The 24,221-nt window shown below is 39.4% G+C and overlaps 1 protein-coding gene across 5 annotated transcripts in view; it reads right to left on the bottom strand.

Annotated features, from left to right (window-relative positions):
• The window catches only part of ZNF407 (zinc finger protein 407), a 462,963-nt gene that overhangs the window by 68,842 nt on the left and 369,900 nt on the right, over positions 1–24,221 (bottom strand). The window contains exon 9 of one of the 5 annotated variants that reach the window (XR_012157273.2): positions 2,375–2,542. The exons of 2 other annotated variants lie outside the window; for them this stretch is intronic. Coding sequence is in view for 2 of the 3 variants with exons in the window: in XM_073331773.2 (XP_073187874.1) it covers positions 2,442–2,542 (101 nt within the window). In the remaining variant the exon portion in view is untranslated. Of the gene's footprint in view, positions 1–559; positions 2,733–24,221 lie in introns of those variants that run through there. 2 more of the 5 variants (XM_073331773.2, XM_073331776.2) reach the window with 2 other exon arrangements.

The raw sequence follows: 24,221 nt of genomic DNA, 5'->3' as shown, positions 1-24,221 counted from the left end.
GACTTTGGAGCAGGCACCCTCTTTATACTGTACATTTGTACAGGGCCTAGAATAATAGGTCTGAGGCTTCTAGACACTACCACAATACTACTAAGAATAAGAGGTAATTCATTTGTAATTACACACACACATACACACAAGATGAGATGCATAGCAACAATCGTGCTTTCAAATTACAGCTAACTTCTTAGATAAGATTAGATAAATTATGGTTACACTTTTGGTTAATATAGACATTACTTTAAATATTGCATGCTACAATACACAATGTACACCTCTAATTTGCATTGCCAGCTTCAGCTGTGATCTGCCCACATCTGTTTTTTTCAGTGTGCCTTAAAGCCAAGCAGGAAATAGCAGTACTGGTAGGATGACCAGACGTCCCGATAAAATCAGGACTGTCCCGATTTTTAGGTCTTTGTCCTGCGTCCCGACTGATGCACAGTCGGGACGCCATTTGTCCCAATATTGCAGCTTTGACCGCTCTGGCGTTTTTTTTTGTTTTTTTTTTGAGCTTCGGCAACTCCCGTGTTTTTTTTCCCTTTTTTTGCTTCCCCCATGTGTCCTGATATTTTCTCCATTTCATCTGGTCACCCTACATACTGGTAACCAGTTCCAGCACTAGATCTACGTTTATTCAAAGGATACAAAATAAACCCATCCATTTTCAATAATTTTAAAATATACCATCTCAAGGCAAGAGGGCAACAGAGCTATTTAACCATTTCTGTTAGCAGTTCAAACCTGTCAAAAATCCAAAGTTTTTTTATTGATATATTTTCAGAATGATGTAGGCAAAACTTCAGTAACAGGCACCATTGTGCCCATTACTCCTTGAACATTGCACTGAAAATACACATTTTAGAAGGAGAAAATATAATCTTATTGATTTCTGTGGGCTTTAAAACGCAGTCATCTGAGATTATTTTGGGACAACAGTAAGGCTCTTTGACCAGACAGCTGATAACTCTTTTCCTACGCTTCACTATTGATGCTGATTACAGAAACAAATTCTACCTTCTGTTAAAAAGATATTTATAAACAGAATTAGCCTTTTGAGATTAATTTTCCTGTGGGAAATCATATGCTGCTATTAAAGCACTGTGCTCATTGTATCACTCCTGACTACTGAGACAGTGAAGAGTGTGCCAAAAAGTGGCTGAAAAACGCAAGGAAGACTGACTGGTATATTTTAGAGTTAGGTAGACACACATTACTGATGCAAAGCAAATGTCCTTTTACCCATAGAACATAAGAACGGCCATTCTGGGTCAGACCAAAGGTCCATCTAGCCTAGAATACTGTCTTCTGACAGTGGCTAATGCCAGATGTTTCAGAGGGAATGAACAGAGCAGTCAATGATCAAGTGATCCATTCCCTGTCACTCATTCCCAGTTTCTGCAAACAGAGGCTAAGGACACCAACCCTGCCCATCCTGGCTAATAGCCATTGATGGACCTATCCTCCATGAATTTATCTAGTTCTTTTTTGAACCCTGTTATAGTCTTGACCTTCACAACATCCTCTAGAAAAGAGTTCCACAGGTTGACTGTGCATTGTGTGAAGAAATACTTCCTTTTGTTTGTTTTAAACCTGCTGCCTAGTTCTTGTGTTATAGCCATTCTGTAATATTAAAAGGAGACAAATCAAAGATTAAAACATGTAGGGTCTGATCCTCCGCTGACTTGCATCTTGTGTCGTCATTTAACACCTTTGCAAAGTGAATGTAAAACATTAATATCTCACTTGGTAGCCTTTTACAATCTCTTTCTGCAGGTGTCAATGATGATGCAAGGTGTGGGGTGGTAGAGACTCAGTCCATCATGTTTGGTTCACCATCAAGCAAAGACATTTTTAAATGTATATTTGTTTTAGAGTAAGAAACATTAAAAAGTTCCTTCTTAGCACATAAATATATAATTATTTATTTAAGAAAAATTAAATTTAAATAGTGTGATCTTACTTATTGATTTAAGATGCCTTATCCTTGTACTTAAAAAGAGAATGACATTGCATTAAAGTTACCCTTTGGCAAGAGTATCAGAAAGTTAGACCCCACAAACTTGTAACTTGGTTACTTGAATTCTAGATGCTCCCGCCCCTATGCTATATTTCACTTTTGCAAAGTCTTTAAGCAGACATTTCCCTTTTCCTCTTGTCAAGCCAACTAGTAACTTTGTTAGCAACCCTGCTGGACAGGAGATAACTATAGAGCTCTCTAATTGTTACGCTCTTGCAAGGGCTGAGACTGATCATTCACTGAACTGTTGAGTTGATGGGATTCGTGTAGCTGGTTATAAATTGATAATCTAAATTAATTCATTCAAGCAGAAATCGATTTTGTTACTCCTTGAGAGCTTGTAATAATGCTTACCTCCTACCGCTAGCTGCATTCTCCGTTTCATAAAGCTGGTCGGAAACAGCTGGATTCAGGTGACCTGCTAGCTCATTAAATCTGTTACATGTTCCTTCTGGTAAATGATATTAAGCTGAAATGTCCTTGCGTTGATTTTTTTCCCTTTAATTTTATGACAGAAATAACCTAATTTGTAACACAAAATAACAATCTCCTTGGATTACTTTGCCTTGTTAAAATATTTTATGCATTTTTCATTTACACGAAGGTAATGGAAAAACACTTAAACTATCTGTTATTTAAACCACAAGAGATATGTTACTGAAAGTCTGATAGCTGCAAAAATGATTGCCTCTTCATAGTCTTTGCTTTATATCTGTAATAAAAGGCGGACAATTCAATTCATCGGTTAGTAAATAAAGTACGATAGTTTTTATTTTATTTGCTCTGCATTGCTAGAACTAAAATCAGATTGCTTTTCAAATTCATTTAGAAATGAGGCTCATTATTCTCCTTTCCTACTTCTAATGCAAAATGTCTAATGTCCATTTTGACTCTTACATTTTCTTCATCTAAAGCAGATATATCCTAATTCTAAATCTCAGATTAAGAGAATATATTTCCTTCTCTGTTCTTCCTGTAAGTATTGAAAAAGCAGGGGATGGGGATGCAGGTGTAAAATGTTGCATAACTGAGTTAGAGCATTTGCTTCTGGATCTGAGACAATTATAAACATTTGTTTCTCAAAACTCTTTGACTTCATCTTCCTCTGCCTAAATACATTTTAAGATAAACACAACTCAAATGCCATAATAACGTAGCTGGAATATATATCGCATGGCAACAAGTGCTCATTCAGCATGTCTGTTGCTATGGCGAGAGCCAAAGTTCTACCAGATCTGGTGCAGTTGAGGACACATAGCTAACACAAGTCACTTTTTTCACTCAAAACATTTATCTTTTAAGGGAGAGGAAAACACAATATTGTCTTTTTATACAGTCTTTTTACACACACCATTACGCTACAATCAGTAAGCAGTCTTAAACGCAAATGCTTAAAAATGCCTTTGACAGTTTTAGCCTACTTTACCCAGTACGCGTCACTATAGAGCAAAAATTCTCTCAGGCTGATAACATGGCAACACTAGCCAAAGAAATTATTATAAAAAATGTTGGTAACAAGACCTAGCTATTAAGATATTAGTAGCTAAAAATCAGAATTATTAGCTTATTAAAATTAAAGATCCATATAAAGATAAACCATCCTTTTAATTATCAAAAAGAAAAAACTATTGATTTTCAAGCTTCTGGCAATAACAAAGCACAGAAAAGCATAATACATACTAAATAGGCCTTTCCTCTGAGATATATGCATGTCACAAATAAACCAATATATAACCCATATGTACAGGCACTTCACTAGAAGGTTTTTCAATATAACCATTTATAAAATAAAGATACTAAAATTATAATATAATTAAAATTATAACTATATGCATGTGTATGTATAGAATACTACACACACAAAAGCAGGTATTACTTACTATCTTATTTTACAAGCCTTACTTACACTGAGTAGCGTTTATTGACATGAGCTGTCCTAACATCTCATAGCGTTTACAGGTGCACATAAGTAAAAGATGCAGAATCAGGGCCTCAGACAATAAAATTAGTATAACATAAAAACAACATATAATAAGATAGATACTGATGTTAGCCTCCCAGACCATGAATGTATTATGGTTAACAGGGTGATGAAAGATCCAGTCATTTTTTCTACTCCCCAAATACAGGGAAAATAATCCTTCTGTGCTGTTTTACTTTTAAAATTTAAAATTACAGTCGAAGTGTCACCTCACAGCCTATGATGCTGCTATCAACCCAGACGCACTGGATGACTTTGTCTGATAGACACTGCTCTATGTTGGGGGTGGTGAAAAGCCACACTACCCCACAAGGGATGGTGCCCATAGTAGGCACAAATTCACAGGAGCACTGGGAGAATGTGCCTACTGCACCATCTTTGAGCATGGTGCAGAATGCTTTCTCTCCAGATCTAGACAACTCTGCTGACCAGTGACTCTGCTGACCAATGCAGAGGAGGGCAGGGCCAAGGCTCTGCCTATTCTGCTGCCCTCTTTGGGATGGCTTCTGCTTCAGCCTGGGCTAGGAGGGAGCAATCCATGTGCTCTGGACAGCATAGGGATTACAACTGCTTGACTCCTGCCCAGGGCAAACAAAGAGAGAAATCTCCTTGCACTTTCCCACCTTGTTCACCCCCCCAGGGGCCACTAATAGTTTGGCCCTTGTTGTTTTGCGAAAGATGTTGCCATATAAGTGTTATCTATTCAATAGCAGCTTTGAGATTCTTCCTCCTGTTGGCACCTACCTTAGAAGAAATGCATAAAGTCCAAGAAAAAAAGGGGCCAGATGCAGTGTTTCCATTGAGATTTCTACTGGCTAACTCAGGAATTGTTACTAAGGATTCTTTGAGCAGGCCAATGGTACCTTAAAGTTCCTATGTGAATGACAAAGCTAGTTCAAGGCACCTTGTGTGCTGATAGTGATTACGAAATCTTGATCTCAGTCCTTCTTTAGTGAATTTTTAAGAATGGGTTTGCACCTGGGATTTCTTTAAAATTAGTGATTGCAAGCTATATACTGCTATTACATAGATTTGGATTAGTTCCTTTAGATTATCTCAAAATAATGATGTCTAACAGTTATGGTGGAGTTGGGTGAAGCTTAGTGGAAAGAAAAAAAACAAATGGCTGTTCTGAAAAGAAGAAAAACTCAACTAAGCTCTGGTTGGCCTTGAGGTAATATTAGGGCAGACTGCTTGCATTTGGGTTTATCTACCATATCTTAGGGAAGTGAGGTATGAAACACTAATAATTTGGGGGCATGAATGACTATAGGACTAAAAAAACAAACCAAATCTATCCCCCTTATTTTGGGCCTGCTCCACAGCCCACTGAAGTTAATGGAAAGACTCCAGCTGATTTCAATGGGCTCTGGATCAGATACTTTAACAGGAAGAGAAGAGTACCTTGAATACTTTATCACTCTCACCACTGCCGGCAGCAATATTACCAACAGTGGGATTTTTTTGGGGGGAAAAAACGAGTACAAACACAACCTATGTAAAAGGATGGCAATGTGGAGCCCCAGATTTTACCACAAAGAAAATATTCTTGGCAATTTTTCAAGCCCCCCAAATTGGTCAAAAGACCAGTGAATATTATAATTTCTCAGCAGTTTTCTAGTATCACTGGTCTTAGTTGTATCGAAGCAAAACTGCCAGGTATTATCCAGCTAAAATAAATTTGTAATAACAGATGAGCTCTAGTGTCCACAAAGAAAGGAATTTTGAGTCCTTTCTACTTCCACTAGCCTGACTGATGGTTCATTTTTTTTTTTTTTTTTGGCAGCATTCAAATACTCAGAGAAACTGACCACAAATTTTTAGATACAATTTCCCCTGTAAACACCCAGGAAACGTTAAGAAAAATTATAATGACCCCCTGATTATATTTTTATTTAAAAAAGAAGCCCAGGCATGTAGGGACATTCTTACAATTGAGATTATAAATTATTTAATTAATCGCTTTTTGTTACTGGAAATATTTACGAGCAGAATAGCACATTCTGAGGTGTGTATCCTTTTTAGGCTGTAATAGGGTAGGCGGAAGATTGCAAAGGGGAGAGACTACATAAGAAACTATTATGCTCCAAGAGACTTTTTTTTTTTTTTAAAGAACAAGAATAGGTATCTCCGCAGGTCTAATGTTCTCCCCTCTTTAACATCAACACTACCTTTATGTTACTTGCAAATGAAATACCACATATATATTGGCTGCTGCCACACCCTTGCTGTTGCTAATCTGGCGGCTTAAATTTAATTTCTTTTACGATGTCTTTTCCTTAGTTTAATTAGGCCACAGGGAGTCAAAGAGAGGTAGTCTCACTGTCCCTTCAGAATTTATTTCACAGACTGTCCCCTTCAAGGATTTTATTTCTGTCATGGAAAGCAGACAGACATGCTCGTATTGCTTAAAAAAGAGAAAATGATTAATACAACGAGATTGCTATGCTTCTAGCTAAAATGGCTCTCTTTTCAATGTAAACTACAACAGCTTGAGAAGATGGGCACTGACACTGCACTACAGCTGACAGATTTTTAAGGTGTACCACTACTGAGTTCTGTAATACTGTGTGACCCATAATAATAATAATAGCAGCAGCACTCTCTTCATATTAATATAATAAATTCTCTAGACATAGATGATACTATCATATTTCAAATATGACCACAAAAATAGTATGATCTTAACACCTTTGGATTTATCTGGAAAAGAAAAATACCGTCTAAATCACTTATGCTGATATCGCAAAGTCTTTACTGAACTGCATTAACGTACCAAGATTACAATATATTTTAATACAACAGATATTTTTGACAGATTTATTAGTCTCTCCCTTGTGTTTAACTTGTGGTTAGTAAAGCTGTATTTCCTTTACAATAAATGCTCTGTATTCTGGTTCCCTCGCCTACAGAGCCTGGAATTCCCGAAATGTAGAACACACTAATACTATGTGTATATGTTTAATACGCTAGTTTGAAACAACAGGAGTAAGAGCATAATATTTTATAATGTTAAAGCGTCACCTGCTAGTGTTACAATAGTTAAAGATCTACCAGCCATACAAATGTGTTGTGGGTTAGAATGGCATACTCAGCTCTGCAGCAATTTAAAATAAAATATACTGTACACAAATACCAAATTGGGTTTGTGCTGGTTTGACATTATATATCTTTATAAGACCACCTATATTTTCCAGTAATGTGATCAGAGTGGAGGACTTTGGCATATTTAGAAGACTGAAGCAAAGCTGAGTTTAAAATATTGAAACCCCTAATTTGCCTCCTCCTTCTTCCCACATCCACTCTCTTCAAAATTAGAATTTCCAGACAGATCATGCAATCTGATTGTATGTTTGGACAATTAAATAAAAAAAAAAAGCATAAAATGGCTGAGATGCCTAGGTTGCCAAAGCAACTACTTTGCATGCAAACGTGACTATTCTTTCTTCATATAATCATTTTGGGTAAAATTCACTCAAGTGCAAAAGGCTGACAAAAGGCCCTATGCAGGGGTAGTCAATAGGCAAACCACAGGCCAAATCCAGAGGATTCTGAACAGACTCTGAAAGCTTTTTATTTACTTATTATCATTGTTGTTATTTTTTAGTATTATTTTCTCTGGAGTCTGGACCTTGATCAAGAAATTTGGACCTTGGGAAAAAATAATTGACTACTCTTAAGCTCTTGGGGACTCCACCTCAGCAGAGAGTACCCTGACAGCAGAATTAATGTGGTTCTGCTGGTGGGGATGGGGCCAATATTTGGGGGAATTTTTCACGGGAGGTATCGAACCTGTTTGGTGTAAATCCCCTCTTGGAAGAGCACTTCACACAGCACCATACAGACAGATAACAGAGACTGGACAGGGGGAGGGACAGGAGCAGGAACAGAGAATGCAGACAATGAGCTGATGTAGCCTCTGTGGAAAAGTTCTATAGCTGTTCCGTGACCTCTGAGGGGGGCGGGGGACAATTTCTTCCCACTTATCCTCAGTGCATCTGTCCAGTCACTTGTACTGGGTGCCACTGGCATGAGGATTTGGCCTTTAAAGTGTCGGTTCTCTCCATAGGGATAAATTTAATCTTTTTAGAACATGCATACCTACCATACAAGTGCAGAAGACAATGTAAATTATGTATCTTAATATCTTCTGAGAGCCAGATTATACCCCATATTGTTACATGGCTACACAGTGGGGTTGAAAGAGTAAACAACCTTTATAAGAGATGGTCAAAACTGGAGCCAAGTTACTCCCACTCTGGATCACATTGCTAAAAAAAGGGCAGAGTGTGGTGTAGAGTAAGCAAAGCCATGACTCCATCCCCCTCTGCACAGCCACATGTGCGGACTGTTCCTGAAATGGTGTTGATGATTACAGTGTTGCCAACTCACATGAATTTATTATGAGTTTTACAATAGTTGATGTTTTTTCTTAAAACCTCAGCTCCTCTAATGAAGTGACTGCACAAGAATTTCAGCTCTTTTTTTAAAGGAAGTTTTTTGCTCTAAAAATTGAAGAGAAAATATGGAAAACCTGACCTGAATGCAGACTAAAGGGCACAGAAACTAGGATACAAAGAAAAAAACCCACATGTTAAAAAAAAACTTATGATGTTTTGAGACCTGACTCGTGATTTTTAAACTCTTGGAATTTACAGTGCTGAGACTGCGCTCTCTCCGTTACAAACAGTGGGTTCTGGGAGACATTCCTCCAGAGGCGGAATACCTCCCTATGCACCCACTGAGCTCCGCCTGTCTCAGACCCACAGCTGTGGCCAAATGCCACAATCTACTCCAATATACACCAACTCCCTTTGACACGGATGACTTTAATGGCTTTTTTTGTAGCATTATACTGTATTGTATAATTAATTCAGGAATAAAGGCTGCCTAAGTGCAATCAGACACAACTGAGTACTCTTTTTGAAGCTGTTGCAGTCCATTCTGTCAATAACTCTTGGCTCAAAAGTTGCTATTGCTACACATTAATACAAGAGACAAATCATTGCTTTGGATGTACATGGTATCCATAAACCCAGATTTGTAAGAGTCTCTAAGAAATTGAAATCTTATTTTGTCTTCTCTTTTAAAGATGACCCACAAAGCATTAAAAAAAAAATTGAATGTGATCTTTTTGTTTCTTCATTCTATATAAAGAAGGCCTGAATGGTTCTTCCCCCCACAAGAAAAAAAGGTGCTGATTTTTAGTTGGCTTGAGCCCTCTTTGTTTTCTACGATGAAAATATCTGGTATGTTAAGTCTGGTCTTCACTGGCTCTGCTGGAGCATCTCTTTGAAGTCTCATAGAATATACTCCTTGTGAGCATTCACACCTTAACCAAAAAGGTGAATATGCTGAATCTTTATAACAAAAACATTTGTTATCCAAAATGTTAATTAGTAAATTCAGTTAAATATGTATTAACAAAAACCAAAGAGTTTCAAAAAAGACTAGAAATCCCTCCCCTAAGTTGCCAAACTTTCATGACCTTCTCCCTTGTGATGCCAGTGTTCTCCAGTTATCATGTAATCATTTAGGTTAGAAAAATCCTGAATTTTTCTTACATAAAAAAATGAACAGAAAAGAAAAAAAGCAACCATCCATCTTAGAGTCCTTCTTAACATATCATAAAGAAGCATAAAAAAAGTCACCACTGGCCCAATGTTTTTTCCTCTACAGGACACCTTTAAACTACTATTTAAAAAACAGAACAAAACTTCAGAAACAAACACTTTGAAAATACATGTGTTAGGTCTGTTTTCAACTTATAAAAGATTAGAAAATTCAGAGTTAAGGCCATTTCTGGAAACAATACGCCTGGCAATTGTATACCTGAGAATTTTTTGGGATGTGATTATATAAACTAGATGCTTATCTTTTTATCTTTTTATATTTTTTATCTTTATCTTTTTATGCTTTTTAACAATAGGAACAAAATATGGAAAGTAGAGGAGCAGAAATACAAAATTTTTGAAAGGAATAGGATGTGACACGAAGGACATGTAATCAAAGAAAATAACTGATTTTTTTAAACCACTAAAAATAGAGTGCAGAGTCTACTGAAAAAAATATCTTACTGAATTTTAGGGATATGGCTCTGACCTATTTTGATCTCTAATAATATAATATTTATAAAAAACAGCCCAGGGTCCTAGGCAGCAGAATGACATAGACTGATTGGATCAGGAGGATCATAAGTTTTACTCAGAAGTGGTTCATCATGCCAGCCATGCTGATGACATATAGCACCCCTCTCTAATCCATGAATAATCAATATTCTTGTCTCCAAAATCATCATCATTTATTGAGCACCCACCCTTAGTATGCTCAATGCTAAACAAAACAGAGGAAGACATGGTCTCTATCCGTTCAGAATCTCTGATCCTGCAGTTGGATCTGTGCAGGTGGACCTTTATTTTTGCATAGAGCACCACTGAAATCAATGGGGTGATACATGGACACAAAGACATGTACTAAATAATTAGATGTTAATAATATGGTACAGATATTTTTGTTCGTTTGCTTTGGAGATCTTCAGTGCTTTTTAATATACATCTCTTTCATTTCTTTGGAGCACAAAGATGACGAGAGAATTCCAATTGTAAGGAAAAAAACAAAGTTGGGAATCTTCAAGAGAAAGATAAAAAATGGGCATTTGAGATGGTGTAGATGGGAGGAGAAAAGACTGCACAGGAACTATAGACTGCAGAGGTAATGCAGATTCTGGAAATGAGAGCAGAGATGAAGTTGGCACAGTGTTAAGCAACACCTTAAAGAGGAGGATAATAAATCTGCAGTTGATGCAGAAAACGAGGGACATGGACTAAGTAGTGGGCGAGTAACATGATTTTAATGGCAGCATTGACTGGAGGCTACATTACCTGCACACAACACCCGATCCTACAAGGTGCTCAGCATCAACTCTTGTTAATTTCAGAGGCCCTTGAGAGCCCAGTGTATGTCACCTTGCAGGATCAGGACTCTAGATCAGATGTCACAATTACAGCTATTAACAGAAAATAAAAAGAGCAGATATTTGGTTATGGAGGAAAAAAAATCTTTTAAACAACAATGAACATAGCTATTGAAATTCTGAAAAATCTAGTTTTAATTCACCATATTTTAAAGAATGCATCTGAATTTTCCTGACAAACAGATCATTGGCAAGATGTTGGTTTTTTAAATTTTATATTATTTGGAATGACCACAGATTGATTTGACTTGCCATTTTAGACCAAAAAACCCCACAATGTTTATTTGTTAGATACTATAATATTTTTTGTCTATCTACCTGCTGTGTGATAAAGAGAGGAAATAAAGGTGGCGCTCATAAAGACAATGATAAAATTTCCTTCATTTAATAGGCAACACACTGATTACTGGCCACTGGAGTATTAGGTTGAATTGCACCACTGATGAATAGCCAAGGGACTCAGTTAACAAAATCAGTGCTTTTAAAGTCTTTAATGATAGGAGCAAAATGAATGAAAGCGTTTGTCAAGATTAGGATTGTCATTAGCAAATGCTAATTACATATTAGTTTAATAATTACCACATGATCATTTAAAATTATTAAATTTTGTTACTTACTTTGAAGAATTGTCTTTTCTTTTTAACAAACGGTTAGAGTTCACAATAGTGCTTTTCAAAAGCAAATTTCTAAAGCTTCTACTTTTTCCTGCACTGTAGTTCTTTAATAACAGAGGGCTTCTAAGGTTAGACTGCTATTGTCAGATAGCTTTGTTGAGAATTTTTGGAAAATACATCTAATTTCATTCTTTTAAAGATATACTCTACACTATCCTTTAAAGAAAAGTCACTACCAAGTAAAACCCACAAATAGCAGATTTTAAATGACAACTTCTCTACAAAAAATAGCTATGTAATAAAAAGTATACTTCCTACAAACATATACTTGCTGATTATTAACACACATTTACTGTGATGATACTGTATCCTTTCCAAATTTGTGGCCCCAAAACAGGCCTAAATGGAATTGCTCGTCTTAGACATGTATCAAATATATCTAACAGCCGTGCCATTTGTGGAGCACAGGAGTATATCAAAGCTTAATTGATAGACTGCTTAATGATGATAACAAAAACACATTTATATTTTTTCTGCAACCCAGTTTGACGCCACATACACTACTCAGTTTGTATCAGCAATCAGTAGCTTAAAAAAATGTATAAGGCGCTTGAGTCACTTCAAATGGAAATTTTCTTAGCCAGAATGAAATTCACCATTCCAACCAAAGCTATGACTAATACATAGTATTTGGATTCTTCTATCAGCTTGCAGGCACAAAGTCCAAAAACTGCATAGATTTACACTTTTCTACTTTTAAAGTTTTACATTTAAGCAACTGGAAGAAACTCTAATACCATACTTCTTTTTAACAGGGGAGAGTACAGAGATGCACTTTTGAAACATGCCCAGTAGAGTGGCTTACTAAATAAATAAACAAACAAATGATGATTATATAACATATTTCACTCTGAAGGCTCTCAGCATGCTTTCTCATCTAGGGTCCAAATTATGACCTGAAACAGACCCACGAATTCAGAAAGTGTAGTGTCGTAGCAAACAAGCACTACTGTGGGTGGTTGCCCTTAAAAACGTGTAATTGCCTGTGACAACGAAATAATGTTACATGCTAGAGTTGCCAACCCTCCAGGAGTGTCCTGGAGTCTCCAGGAATTAAAGATTAACCCTTAATTAAAGTTTATGTCATGTGATGAAACCTCCAGGAATACATCCAACTAAAAGTGGCAAACCCTAGTTTTACATCAGTATTCAGAGTATTCTAGTATTCCTTACTAAATACAGGTAACTTGAGAAACTTTATCTAAGTTTTGCAAAGGCAAAGAAATTTTTTTAAGAGTAACCTCCTGTAAATGTGCTCTAATTCCCAAGCACAAAAGCAAGCACATGTGTATATCTGCATAATTTCCACAATGGGTATGGCCCAAAGACAGGGTGTACTCCAAGAGAAAGTGGGTATGCCATTGCCAAAGCAAAGCTCTGAGCATCCAGACCAATAAAATCAGTTCAAAGGTTTTGCCAAGTGCAGGAGTAACTTATTCCAGATCAGAACTCAGAGCTGCAATAAGGTTGACTGGTACCACAGAAAGCATGGGGGATTAATTCTAGATGCAAAGGAAGCAATTTATATAGGTGTGCTTGGGAATCTTTACTGACTTGTTTTATTGTTGTAATTTTTTGCTTTAGAATATATCCATTGCAAAAGCTTCTGTGATGTAATCCTCTTTTATAACTTAACTCTGTAACTTCTTCTAAGTAATCTTAGATCCTTCGACACTGATACTAAACCCACATTAAAAATGATCTCGAGAAATATAGCTTCAATGTTTTGTTTTCAGGGAATTTTTATAAACCTCACATTTCAGAACAAGGCACTAATATAGAACATCTAACAGATTTCTATGTGAAAATAAATTTCTGTCACGTAATGTTAGCACTAAGAGATATTTAACCCTTGAAAACCAATCTCAACCCTATTTTCTGTTAGTGATTTTGAACAACAAATTTGTCTATCACTACGGTAAGTTTTTCCTTTGATAAATTCGGATTATTAAAAGTTTGCAAAGAAAGATTTTCCTAACTGAGGTGATCATTGGTTAGTATTTTCTAAAGGAAGTTTTTCTTTCTATGGACATTATCAGTGTGGTCAGTGCTGGAAATAAATATGGCTGGAACTTGTATTGTGGCAATGTATAATGATGGCACATATCTAAAACTTGATTTTACACCTGTGTTTTTCCTTTTGTGTATGGTACATATTCAGACTATGGTTCCATTCCCTGTTTGATAGCACGTGCGGGGCTCTTTTCATTTTTATTTCTGCACCTGCTTGACTTGTACTGTATTGAAAAGAATTCCTATTGTACAAGTCAAGCAGGTACTGTACTGAAATGAATAAGTAAATGTGGAATTAGAAGAAAAAACATATTCATAATATATATTTGTAACTCTCAATAAAATTGCACTGGACCAAAACTGCTGCACTTCGTAGGAATACAATTTCTAATGAGCCAAATCTTGCCCCCTCCTCTGTGACCTTACAGAACCATAACTGGGTAGAACTGGTGTGTTTCCTCTATGTAAAATGGAGGTGATGCAGATTTGGGGAGCTCGCACTGAGGTCCCACAGCCTATATGTGTCATTGGGAGTTGTTGCTTCTAAGTGTGCAAATGGATCTTGGGTGCAGTAAAGGGTTGTTGCTAGAGGGAAGGAACAGAAATTCTCCCCCATAAAAAGGGTCCACTAGTAATGGGGCCTACTAAGGATACAGTCGTGGCTGCGAAATAAACAAGTTCAAATGATTAATACCTCAGTTATATTTTTGAATAAATAATGAGCATGTACTTTGTTAGAACCACCTTTATTTTATATTAAGGGGTAACAAAGCAAGAGTGAGCAAAACTGAATCTTTATGAGAGATCACAGTGGGCTTCTCACAGTATCCTCATGAGAAGAGAGCAAATATTTCAAATAGTACTATATTAATGCACACTAGAGAACTGTTAGTGTCTTCCAGAAGGATCCACATGGGCCAGTTAGTGTGCAACACACTAGTATACTCTAGAATTTACATCCTTCTGGTGTGGACTAAAGCACCATGTGGACAAGCCCTCGCTTTCTCTCCAAAGCAGGCCACATCAGAACACAAAATGGCAGCTGCTTCTGCCAGTAGCAAGGCAGCTAAAGGTATAGAACATGGAAAAAATATACAGTACATAATGAAAAAAATCAAGTCACATCAGTAGTACTGCACATCTCAAACATTCATAAATCATGAGTCAGACCTAAAAATCATGAGATTAAGGTAAAAATTATGAGATTTGGAAAACAACATTTTGGGCTTTCTAATGAAGGTCTGCTAATTTGACAAATCTTTGTCAAGTTCTAACACGATAAAATTTTGTATTGAAGACAAGCCTTAAGATGCGCTTTAGGACCCTTATGTTACAATATAACTGCCCCCCAACCCCCACGCCCCGATGGGGAGCCCTGGGTAAGCAGTTTAGCATTGTATGTTGCTAGCGCTTGTATATGTAGTGAAGTGTATTGAGGGAAGGGTTGAAGGTGTAAGTGAGGAGTAAAAGGTTCCTTTGCAGGGTATGAGAGGCCGTAGAAGGAGGAAGGGAGAAGGGAATGGGTTAAATCGACGCCCCAACTAGGTCTGAAGATAAGACGCTAACTCCAGCCCCAGGCTATGGCACACAACCGACTCTCGGCTGCCTGCCAAGAAAGATGGGGCCTGGATTCCCCCCAGTCCAGCAGTGAGAAAGGAGGATTCAGCTGAACAAAACTGCAGGGGCTGCAGAAACTAGTGAGACAGCAAAGGCCAGCGAGTGAGAAAACAACAGTTTTGCATCCCAGAAGCTGATGTGTTTTGGGAAAGCTGAGGAAGTTGCAGAAAGCCAGTTTGGACTGGTCCAAAGACCACGGAGGACAGAAATCCCTGAACAAAACGCCCCCAAAAAACCCCAGTACTTAAAACCCTCCTGAGAGCTGAAGTGAAATGGAGATTAACATTGGAACCTGGACAGCCTCTGCACAGGACAGAACCTTTGTCCACCCTTCCCCCATTTTTTTTGAAGTTCCACCCAGGCTTGGCCAGCCTTGGGTTGTGCGTGTGTGAGTATGAAAGCAGGTGAGGGCTCGGGCACTAACGCTTTCTTTCTTCCCCTGAGTGACATGGGGAGCACCCAGGACTCACCACTGTTATTTTATTAATAAAGCTTTAAAACTTAGTAACTTGGTGTGCTTTTTTATTTTTAATGGTTTTGCGGCCATTAATGTTATAATAATGTTATATAAAGCACCAAAGGGGAAAATTTATATAACTTGGGTAAAATAACATGCCCATAAGGACAAGGGACTACTCCATAAATAAAAACAAATAAGCAAACTCAAATTTGTTCAAGTAAAGTAGCAGCAATGGTCACGGGACTAGCTACCACTGAGCAAAAGGACATTGTCTGAAGACTACATGAGTGGGCACATGAGGGGGTGGAGAAAACCCTGTTCATATCAGGCAGGTGGCACAATGGCCGAAACAAAAAAAATGGTGCAACAAATTGTAATGGAATTCTTAAGTGTGCCCAGGTAAAACGAGGGGCCCAGCTCCCCATTTTACAGAGGCAAAAAATGCAAGGGGTATAGCACCATCTGCAAATGAATTTTATTAATTTGCTACCAACAACAAAGGAAGGGTATAAATACATCCTAGTAATAACTGATGTGTTCTCAGCCTGAACAAAGGCATTCCCAACCTGGGTTAATACAGTGGCCGTGGCTGCCCAAAAACTCTATGAGGAAATCTTCTGCCGGTACGGCACACCCTGGATTATCAGCTCTGACCAAGTGGGGGCTTTTGTGGAAGAGGTTCTTAAATCCTTGCTTGCTGCCCTAAACATCAAGCAACAAATACACATCAGTTATTGGCCACAGAGCAGCAGCATGGTAAAAAGGCAAAACCAAAACCTAAAAAACGCCCTTCTTAAAATGTGCTCAACTTCAAAAACAAATTGGCCCCAAAAGCTATTGTGGCGGCTTTATGCAATTCTAACAGCCTGTGTACAGGGTACACCCCTACCATATCCTTTTTGATCGTCCAATAATGTGGGGCAATCTGTGGGAATGGGAGGGGAATTTACCAGCCAAGTCACCAAACGGTCGATATATTGCCCAGCTAAAAAAAAAAAAAGCTATGTAAAACTCGCAAAGCCGTAAAGGCCAATTTAAATTTAAAAAAAGACCAAACGCAAAAAAATCATCATTAAAAACGTCAAAAAATGGCAAATTAAAAACCAGGTAATGTTGCAAAAGCTAAAAAAAGTGGCCCACATGCTGAACGTTAAGAGGGTGGGTCCCTACCCCATTGTAAATTGCATCTCCCCGGTAGTGTACCAGCTTCACCTACCCGGTAAACTCAAATGGGTGCAGGCCATTCAGCTCAAAACATAGTTTCTCGCTAGGTTTCTGGTCATGGCGTCGTTGGCCTCGGTTGTAAACCAGCCACCTGCTTAAACCATCCAGGTCTCCATCTATCCATAAAATTATCTGGATAATTATAATTATGAGGAGGGAAAATACCTCCAAAGGCTCTCCATGGTTCAAGCTGCAAATGAGGCCCAAGCCACAGTGTGGCAAAAAGCTTTAAAAAAAAAAAGCCTTAAAGGCAAAATATAGTCCAAATAACCCCAGACCTCCCCTAAACCACAGAGGGACAAACCCTTTCCTCATGCGGTGGTCTGAAGCGGAATGGGAGGCCCTTTGGCAAGCCATTACAGCCCCTAATCCCTAAACAAAATATTGTTGTTGTAACCTCCTAAACCAGGCAAACAACATCCATAACAAAACCAAAAAAGGCTGTAACAGAACAACTAATGCCTTAGAAATTTTTAGACCTGTCTCAGTTTCTCCAATAAATACATTTATGTTGTTCTTTTTCTTTTCCCTTTTGCTTTGTTAATAAAACACATCATGAATGGCAAAAGCATAGGAACACCCTAAACAGGAGTGGTGGGACTGTTTTTGCTGCATCAGGCATGCAAAAGTCATCGGTGTAATACAATGTATGTATGGTGGTACCTATCTGTGGAAATCCTCTGGTGTCCGACGCTTTTCTCATCCTTTGTTAACTTTACCACTGTTCAGAATTGGCCATGGTGAAAAAAAAAAGGTCAATTATCCATTGGCGGGGGGACAATTGTGACTTAGCATCCTGGGAATGTGGCATCACGTATTACCGGGGTATTTTTCCAGGGCAGCCCCCTGCTGAGAGCCCCAGCTCCCCTGGCCCTGCATCTCTCTCCCCAATTGAATCCCAAGCGGAATTAACCCAAAAAAACCCCGTACCCCACCAGGTAGCACACAGGGGACAACGTTACATCCCATTGCCACCTAAACCTCCCTCCCAAAAAGTTTGTTTCTACTTGGAAACAATGGCCCCTACCTTTGGAGGAGGAGGATCTCTATCCATACTGCCAGCACTTATGGTTCCACTGGATGGGAAAAATCTAAAAGCAACGGCTCAAGTAAACCACCAGTAAAAAGGTACATGGGGAGGTTTTCAATATCACAAAAAAGTTTAATATGTTGTCCAAGTCAACGCTCCACATTAACAGCTGGCATGGGAAGGTGGTCGCAGTATTAGTTCAACCTAACCCCCACAGTTCCAAATGTTGGTATATCACATATATTACCCCCTCAGTCACACACACGTTTGCAGTGTGAGGAGGTAAATATTACATGCCCCAAACAATTTCCAGCATCCCTTTTAAATTGTAGCCTCCTTCGCTTAGCCCCTAGTCTTCAAAAACACTTCTAAAAAAGCACCTCCACATCTCTCTCACCAGCGGTGGTAGCAGATGTCACCGGCCACCAAATAGGAAGTGGCCACTCAATGCTAAATCCTCCTTAAAGCCACCTTAAAAGCTTTAAATATTTACCTGCCCCTAACACGCTTTCAGGCCCCTGCCTTCCTTCCCAATTGTACAAGGGGGGCCACCCTCCAACCTGCCCTCCTTAGGCAAACGTTGTCCCTGTCCCCCCAAAAAAGCGAACCTTTGTGGAATGGCACCAATACAGCAGCTAGTATTTAAAACATTCAGCAAGGGGCCATAAAAAACAAACAATTAAAAAAGGCCATAAAACTGGTCACAAGTGCGGATCTCACCCACCTTACAGTGGCCACCTCTGCCCGCAAACATACTGGCAAATTGGCCCTCCACATGTGGGATACCTTCCAGGAACTAATTAAGACCATAATTAAGGCTGGGGACCAACTAGCATGGGATTCGGTGTGCTCCCGACTTCAACAATATTTAACCCAACAAGTCCAAAGCACCAAAAAAAACACCCCAAAAAAACCGTAATCTGTGAAGCCTGGCCTGGAAAAATCCATCCCCACTCCGGAATTCCCTGGAATCAATGGCCATTTTGCTATGCCTGGAGGCTCACAAACTAGAAGTGCACCGGCATAGCCTGCTCTTTCATGGCCTTTGATCCCATGAAAGAAGTGTGGCCCCCGCTATAAAAATCCAACCAGGCCTCTGGGAAGGCTGCTTCTGAAATTCGGTGGTCCATCGCAACGTGTGGGAGGTGGCCCCCCTCAATGACATGGCTAAGCAGTATGTGCTGACTGCAGCCCCTGACTATCAGCACATATGGATTGCAAAGGGCAACACCTGGCAACTATGTCCTATAAAGCCCCCTCAAATAATGTGTAGAAAAAAGGTAATGCCAGGCCACTTTTATAAGGCCGGTCAACACATCTGCTGGGAAGGGGAGGCATCGGGATATGCCCCCACTAAGGCACATCTGTTTACCAATACCTCCCGTGTATGTTTGAAGGACCACCTACCCCAGGGTGCCCCTCAATTTGCGGTTTCAATCTCAAGAGCAACATTTTTCGGTGCATTGGCCTGCCATTATCCAAAGCAGTGTTAATGTTTCCAATTATATTGTGTTTAATTTTTCATGACTCACGCCAACGTCTTTCTTCCATTAACGCACACCCGAAAACAACTAACCGTGTTCCAGACAGATGCCTCCTCCTTTACAGTGTTGCAGCACATCTTTAATTTAAAAAAAGCTGCCTTCGCCACAGCCATCTGGATGGGGCATTTATGTCAACAAAAAAATGTGTTATGCTATGTCACTAATAAAGCCAAAAGCCACTACTGGCTGGTGTATGCAATTGTTGCCGCCCTAACAATTTTGTTTTTGCTATATTGCTGTCTGTGTAGGAGGCGAACGGTAACACTAGCCACTGTGTTAGAGGCAGGGTGGAAACCTAAGTGGTGACCCTTCACAACAGAATGTCGATTCGGGGTCAAGGGGGGGAATGTCACAATATAACTGTCCCCCCCCCCCCATGGGGACCCCTGGGTAAGCAGTTTAGCATTGTATGTTGCTAGCGCTTGTATATGTAGTGAAGTGTATTGAGGGAAGGGTTGAAGGTGTAAGTGAGGAGTAAAAGGTTCCTTTGCAGGGTATGAGAGACCGTAGAAGGAGGAAGGGAGAAGGGAATGGGTTAAATCGACGCCCCAGCTAGGTCTGAAGATAAGACGCTAACTCCAGCCCAAGGCTATGGCACACAACCGACTCTCTGCTGCCTGCCAAGAAAGATGGGGCCTGGATTCCCCCCAGTCCAGCAGTGAGAAAGGAGGATTCAGCTGAACAAAACTGCAGGGGCTGCAAAAACCAATGAGACAGCAAAGGCCAGCGAGTGGGAAAAACAGTCTAGCATCCCTGAAGCTGGTGTGTTTTGGGAAAGCTGAGGAAGCTGCAGAAAGCAGGTTTGGATTCATATGAAGAACATGGGGGACAGAGGTCCCTGAACAAAACACCCCCCCGAAAACCCCAGAACTTAAAACCCTCCTGAGAGCTGAAGCAAATCGGAGATCAACAGCGGACCCCGGGTGACCTGTACACAGGACAGAACTCTCATCCCCCCTCCCCTTCTGACGTTACACCCAGGCTTGGCCAGCCTTGGGTTGTGTCTGTGTGAGTATGAAAGCGGGTGAGGGCTCGGGCACGAACGTTTTCTTTCTTCCCCTAAGTGACGTGGGGAGCACCCAGGACTCACCACTGTTATTTTATTGATAAAGCTTTAAAACTTAGTTACTTGGTGTGCTCTTTCATCTCCTCCCCTAACGATCCTGCGGCCTCAGCCTGATCACCTGACACCTCAGGCAGATTGGTAACATAAATCTGTCACACTTACTAGACTGGTGTTTTGGCCTACTGCCGGCAAAATACTTCATTGCTTTTGGAATCCAATCCTACATTAATTTTAAGCAGCACCCTATGCGCTTCCCTTCAGTGCAAAGTTAACTCAAGTTATAACTTATGTTACCTTTAACTCAGCTCCTGTCCACACACAAAAACCTGGCTGGCTGGTCTTAACAGGAGTGCAGGCTAAAGCTCAAGTGAGCACAACTCATCAGTCATTAACATGAACACTTTGCAGAGTGGACACAGGTTACTGACACTAATTTTCCAAATACTTCCTATAATTCCCCCTCTGTGCCCATAAAGGACAGGCAAGGTCTTCTACATTGTAAGAGAATTCATAGGTCAGGTCAGCTTACTGCAGGACTAAGGATCACTGGATGTGCCCCCAGAAATCTTTATGCCACACATGAATGAGTCCAGAGCCAGTGTAGACACAGTAACTTGAATGTTATTTCACAATATGGCTGAGATAGGCTAACTTGAGAGGAATAACTCAAGTATGTGTAACTCAAGTCAATATGGCAATGAAAACATACCCTAGGTCATGTAATTGTCTTGCATCCTGTCAGGTGTGGACTGCATCTGACCATTTACTTACCTCACCCGATATCTACCATTAAGAGCTTATGTTCACTGCAATGTTAGCTGAAGGTATAACTCAAGTGTTGCCCCTAACCTAACTCTTGTCACACATACAAGAATCTGTAGCTTGAGTTAGAGGATCTTTTAAACTCAAGCTAGCTAGCTTGTCCTGAAATGTGGGTTGAAGCTAGAGTTCCGCTGATACTCAAGCTAGTACTGCAGTGGAGACTCAGATATTCTGTGTTACTAATACAAACTCTCTGTGTTGCTTAAGTGTTGTTTTGCAGTATGTCAGCTCTTATCTAAAATACACTAATTTGAGAGGATTTAACTTGAGTGTAGATTAACTCAAACTAAACTCTGCAGTGAAGACATATCCTAAAGTGTTCCAACCTCTACCTGAGATGGTCTCAACCTACTTAGGTTATCAGACAAACAAACGTCATTAACTACCCAGTATCTAATTTAATGTAGGCATCCAAACTGTACCCACAACCAGAAACACCTGTTCACATGACTGGTCAAAAGACTGCATTCTTTCTTAAGAACACAGACCTTTGCCATGGTGATTCAGCACCTTGCTGTAGTGAGTCATGCCTTCAATCCTGGATGACTGTAGTCCATCTTCAGAGTATGACGGATCAATGAGAGTAATACATACCAATCTATACAAGGTCATTAATCTTTTCTGGATAAGCATCCAAGTCCTGGTACTAACTTTTACACTAATGAATAGGTTAGAGCATGGTTAGCCCAGAGACTACCTTTCTTTCCATGACACTATAACAACTGTCATCAATAGGAATGATGGGGTGAAATGAGTAAGGCATGCTCTGTTGGACAGAAGGATACAGCGGGTCTTCTGTTGGACATTTTAAAAAAGACAACAGATCTCATTGCTTTATCTTTTCCTCCAGCTCCCTACTCTCTCTAGTCAGTGTACACACACATCACGGATTTGAAGTTAAACAGCCTTTTTTGCCTTCTCCATTTAGCCAGTTTCTTTTGGCTCGTCAGAACCACTTAGCATGATTTAATACATTTATATTTGTATTTTAGACTTAGTCCCAGATTTTAAAAGGTATTTAGGCATTGCAATGCCAAACTGATTTCGGAGCCTAAATATAATTTTCAAATGGGAGTTAGGCAAAAATATCCAATCCCATTGACAGGTAATGGGATCTATACTCCTAAATGCCTAAATCACTTTTCAAAATGAGATTTCACAGTCAGTCAAGTTGCAACACTGAGCACAGAAATGCCTAAATTCCTTTAAATCCTTCAACAATTTCTCTATTCCCCTGCCCCCCATTTCCCAGGCCACTACCCACATTCCCAAATCCTAGGGAGAAAAGATGGGCTGGCCATGCAACATGGCCCAAAGCTTATCAAACTCAGGCAGCTGTGGACAGTTTATAGGGAACAAAAAGTCATACCTGTGTTCAGCTTCCAGTTTCACTTTACAACCATTAAGGAAGTTTTGTCCAAGACAAGTAAAATTCCATGAAACAAACTTACCGCATTCACCATCAATTTCAGCACTTTCAAACACTTTCAAACCTTTTCAATTCAGACCTTTATTCTTGTCAATCAGAAGTGCACAGTATTACTATAAAATAGTTAAATCTAGACTGGATTGATATACATTATGTTTTGGCTGCCACCAGATTCTCTTTGGCCCTTGAAAGCTGTCTAGTATTTAACTTTTGTCTGAAGAAATCTGCCCCACTACTGGGGCAAGGAAGGATCTAGCTACTCCCTGTGGATCTCTGTGCCACAATGAGTTTGTAGCTTCTGTCATAGGCCTCACATGTTAACTTTTCTTATACTAGAATTCTTATTCTTTACCATGTCTGCACCGTGCACAAGTTAGTCTCTGCACCACAATGCCAGAGATTTTTTCTTGATGAGATCCCTGACTTCACAGAGTTTCTACATCACTGTCCTTCCTGACTGCATATTCTCACATAAAAATACAGTTATCATTACCTTACACTGACAGCTCTCTTCCTGCTTCGTACTGCTCTGCAGCACAGGAAGAACACAGAGAATCCTGGGATCCTGACAGAATTTAGGGTTTCCCACCTGAGCTATATACCTTTTGATGTAAATAGCCTTCAGCCTGTGGTGTTCCACCATCTGGGATTACTAAGTATCACAGACAGGGTCTGTATAAACTGGATATATAACTCCATGTAAACTGTCAACGTTAGAGGTGCGTAAATAACTGCAGCTCCTAGGCTGATGTCAATGATGCACCTTTGCCTTTCAAAGCTCTTCTTCTGAACAACTGCACATTTCCATTCCCTGAGACACAGTTACCGGACAGCCATGGTGAATCAACTGGACACATAAGCAGTAAGGACCAACACATCTGAATTTCCTTTTAAATTGACCACAGTAAGGCTTGCAGAAATTCATATAGTGAAAAGTGTAAGATAAAGGGAGCCAGTTTCTAAGTACCCATAATTAGATAACAGAATGTTCGAAATTCAAAGGTCACTGATAGACAGCCAGAGATTCAAATAGTACTGCAAGTATATTTTTAACCAGGCTAAAAAAACCAAATTTTCACAGACCTCAATTTTTAAAATGGCTTTAGTTTCTACATTTGTACAGTTATAGATAGGGTGGAATGTAGAACATAGTAGTATGCAGGGAATGGCATGTCCATTTGAAATAGCAGAAATTAAAAAAGGGTGGGGAATCTCCGTGATCATAGCAATAATTTGTGTGACAGTGAGTATGGATAAAGCACAGCCCTTAACGACGTTGTACTCATCTGATAAAATGTTTATTTGTGTGATAGTTTGGGTTGTTGATTTATATCAATATTTTACTTACATGTGGTATATTTATGGTCT

This window comes from Lepidochelys kempii, chromosome 2, assembly GCF_965140285.1.
Source record: "Lepidochelys kempii isolate rLepKem1 chromosome 2, rLepKem1.hap1, whole genome shotgun sequence".
Taxonomy (NCBI): domain Eukaryota; kingdom Metazoa; phylum Chordata; order Testudines; family Cheloniidae; genus Lepidochelys; species Lepidochelys kempii.
This window is presented reverse-complemented; position numbering and strand designations above follow the sequence as displayed.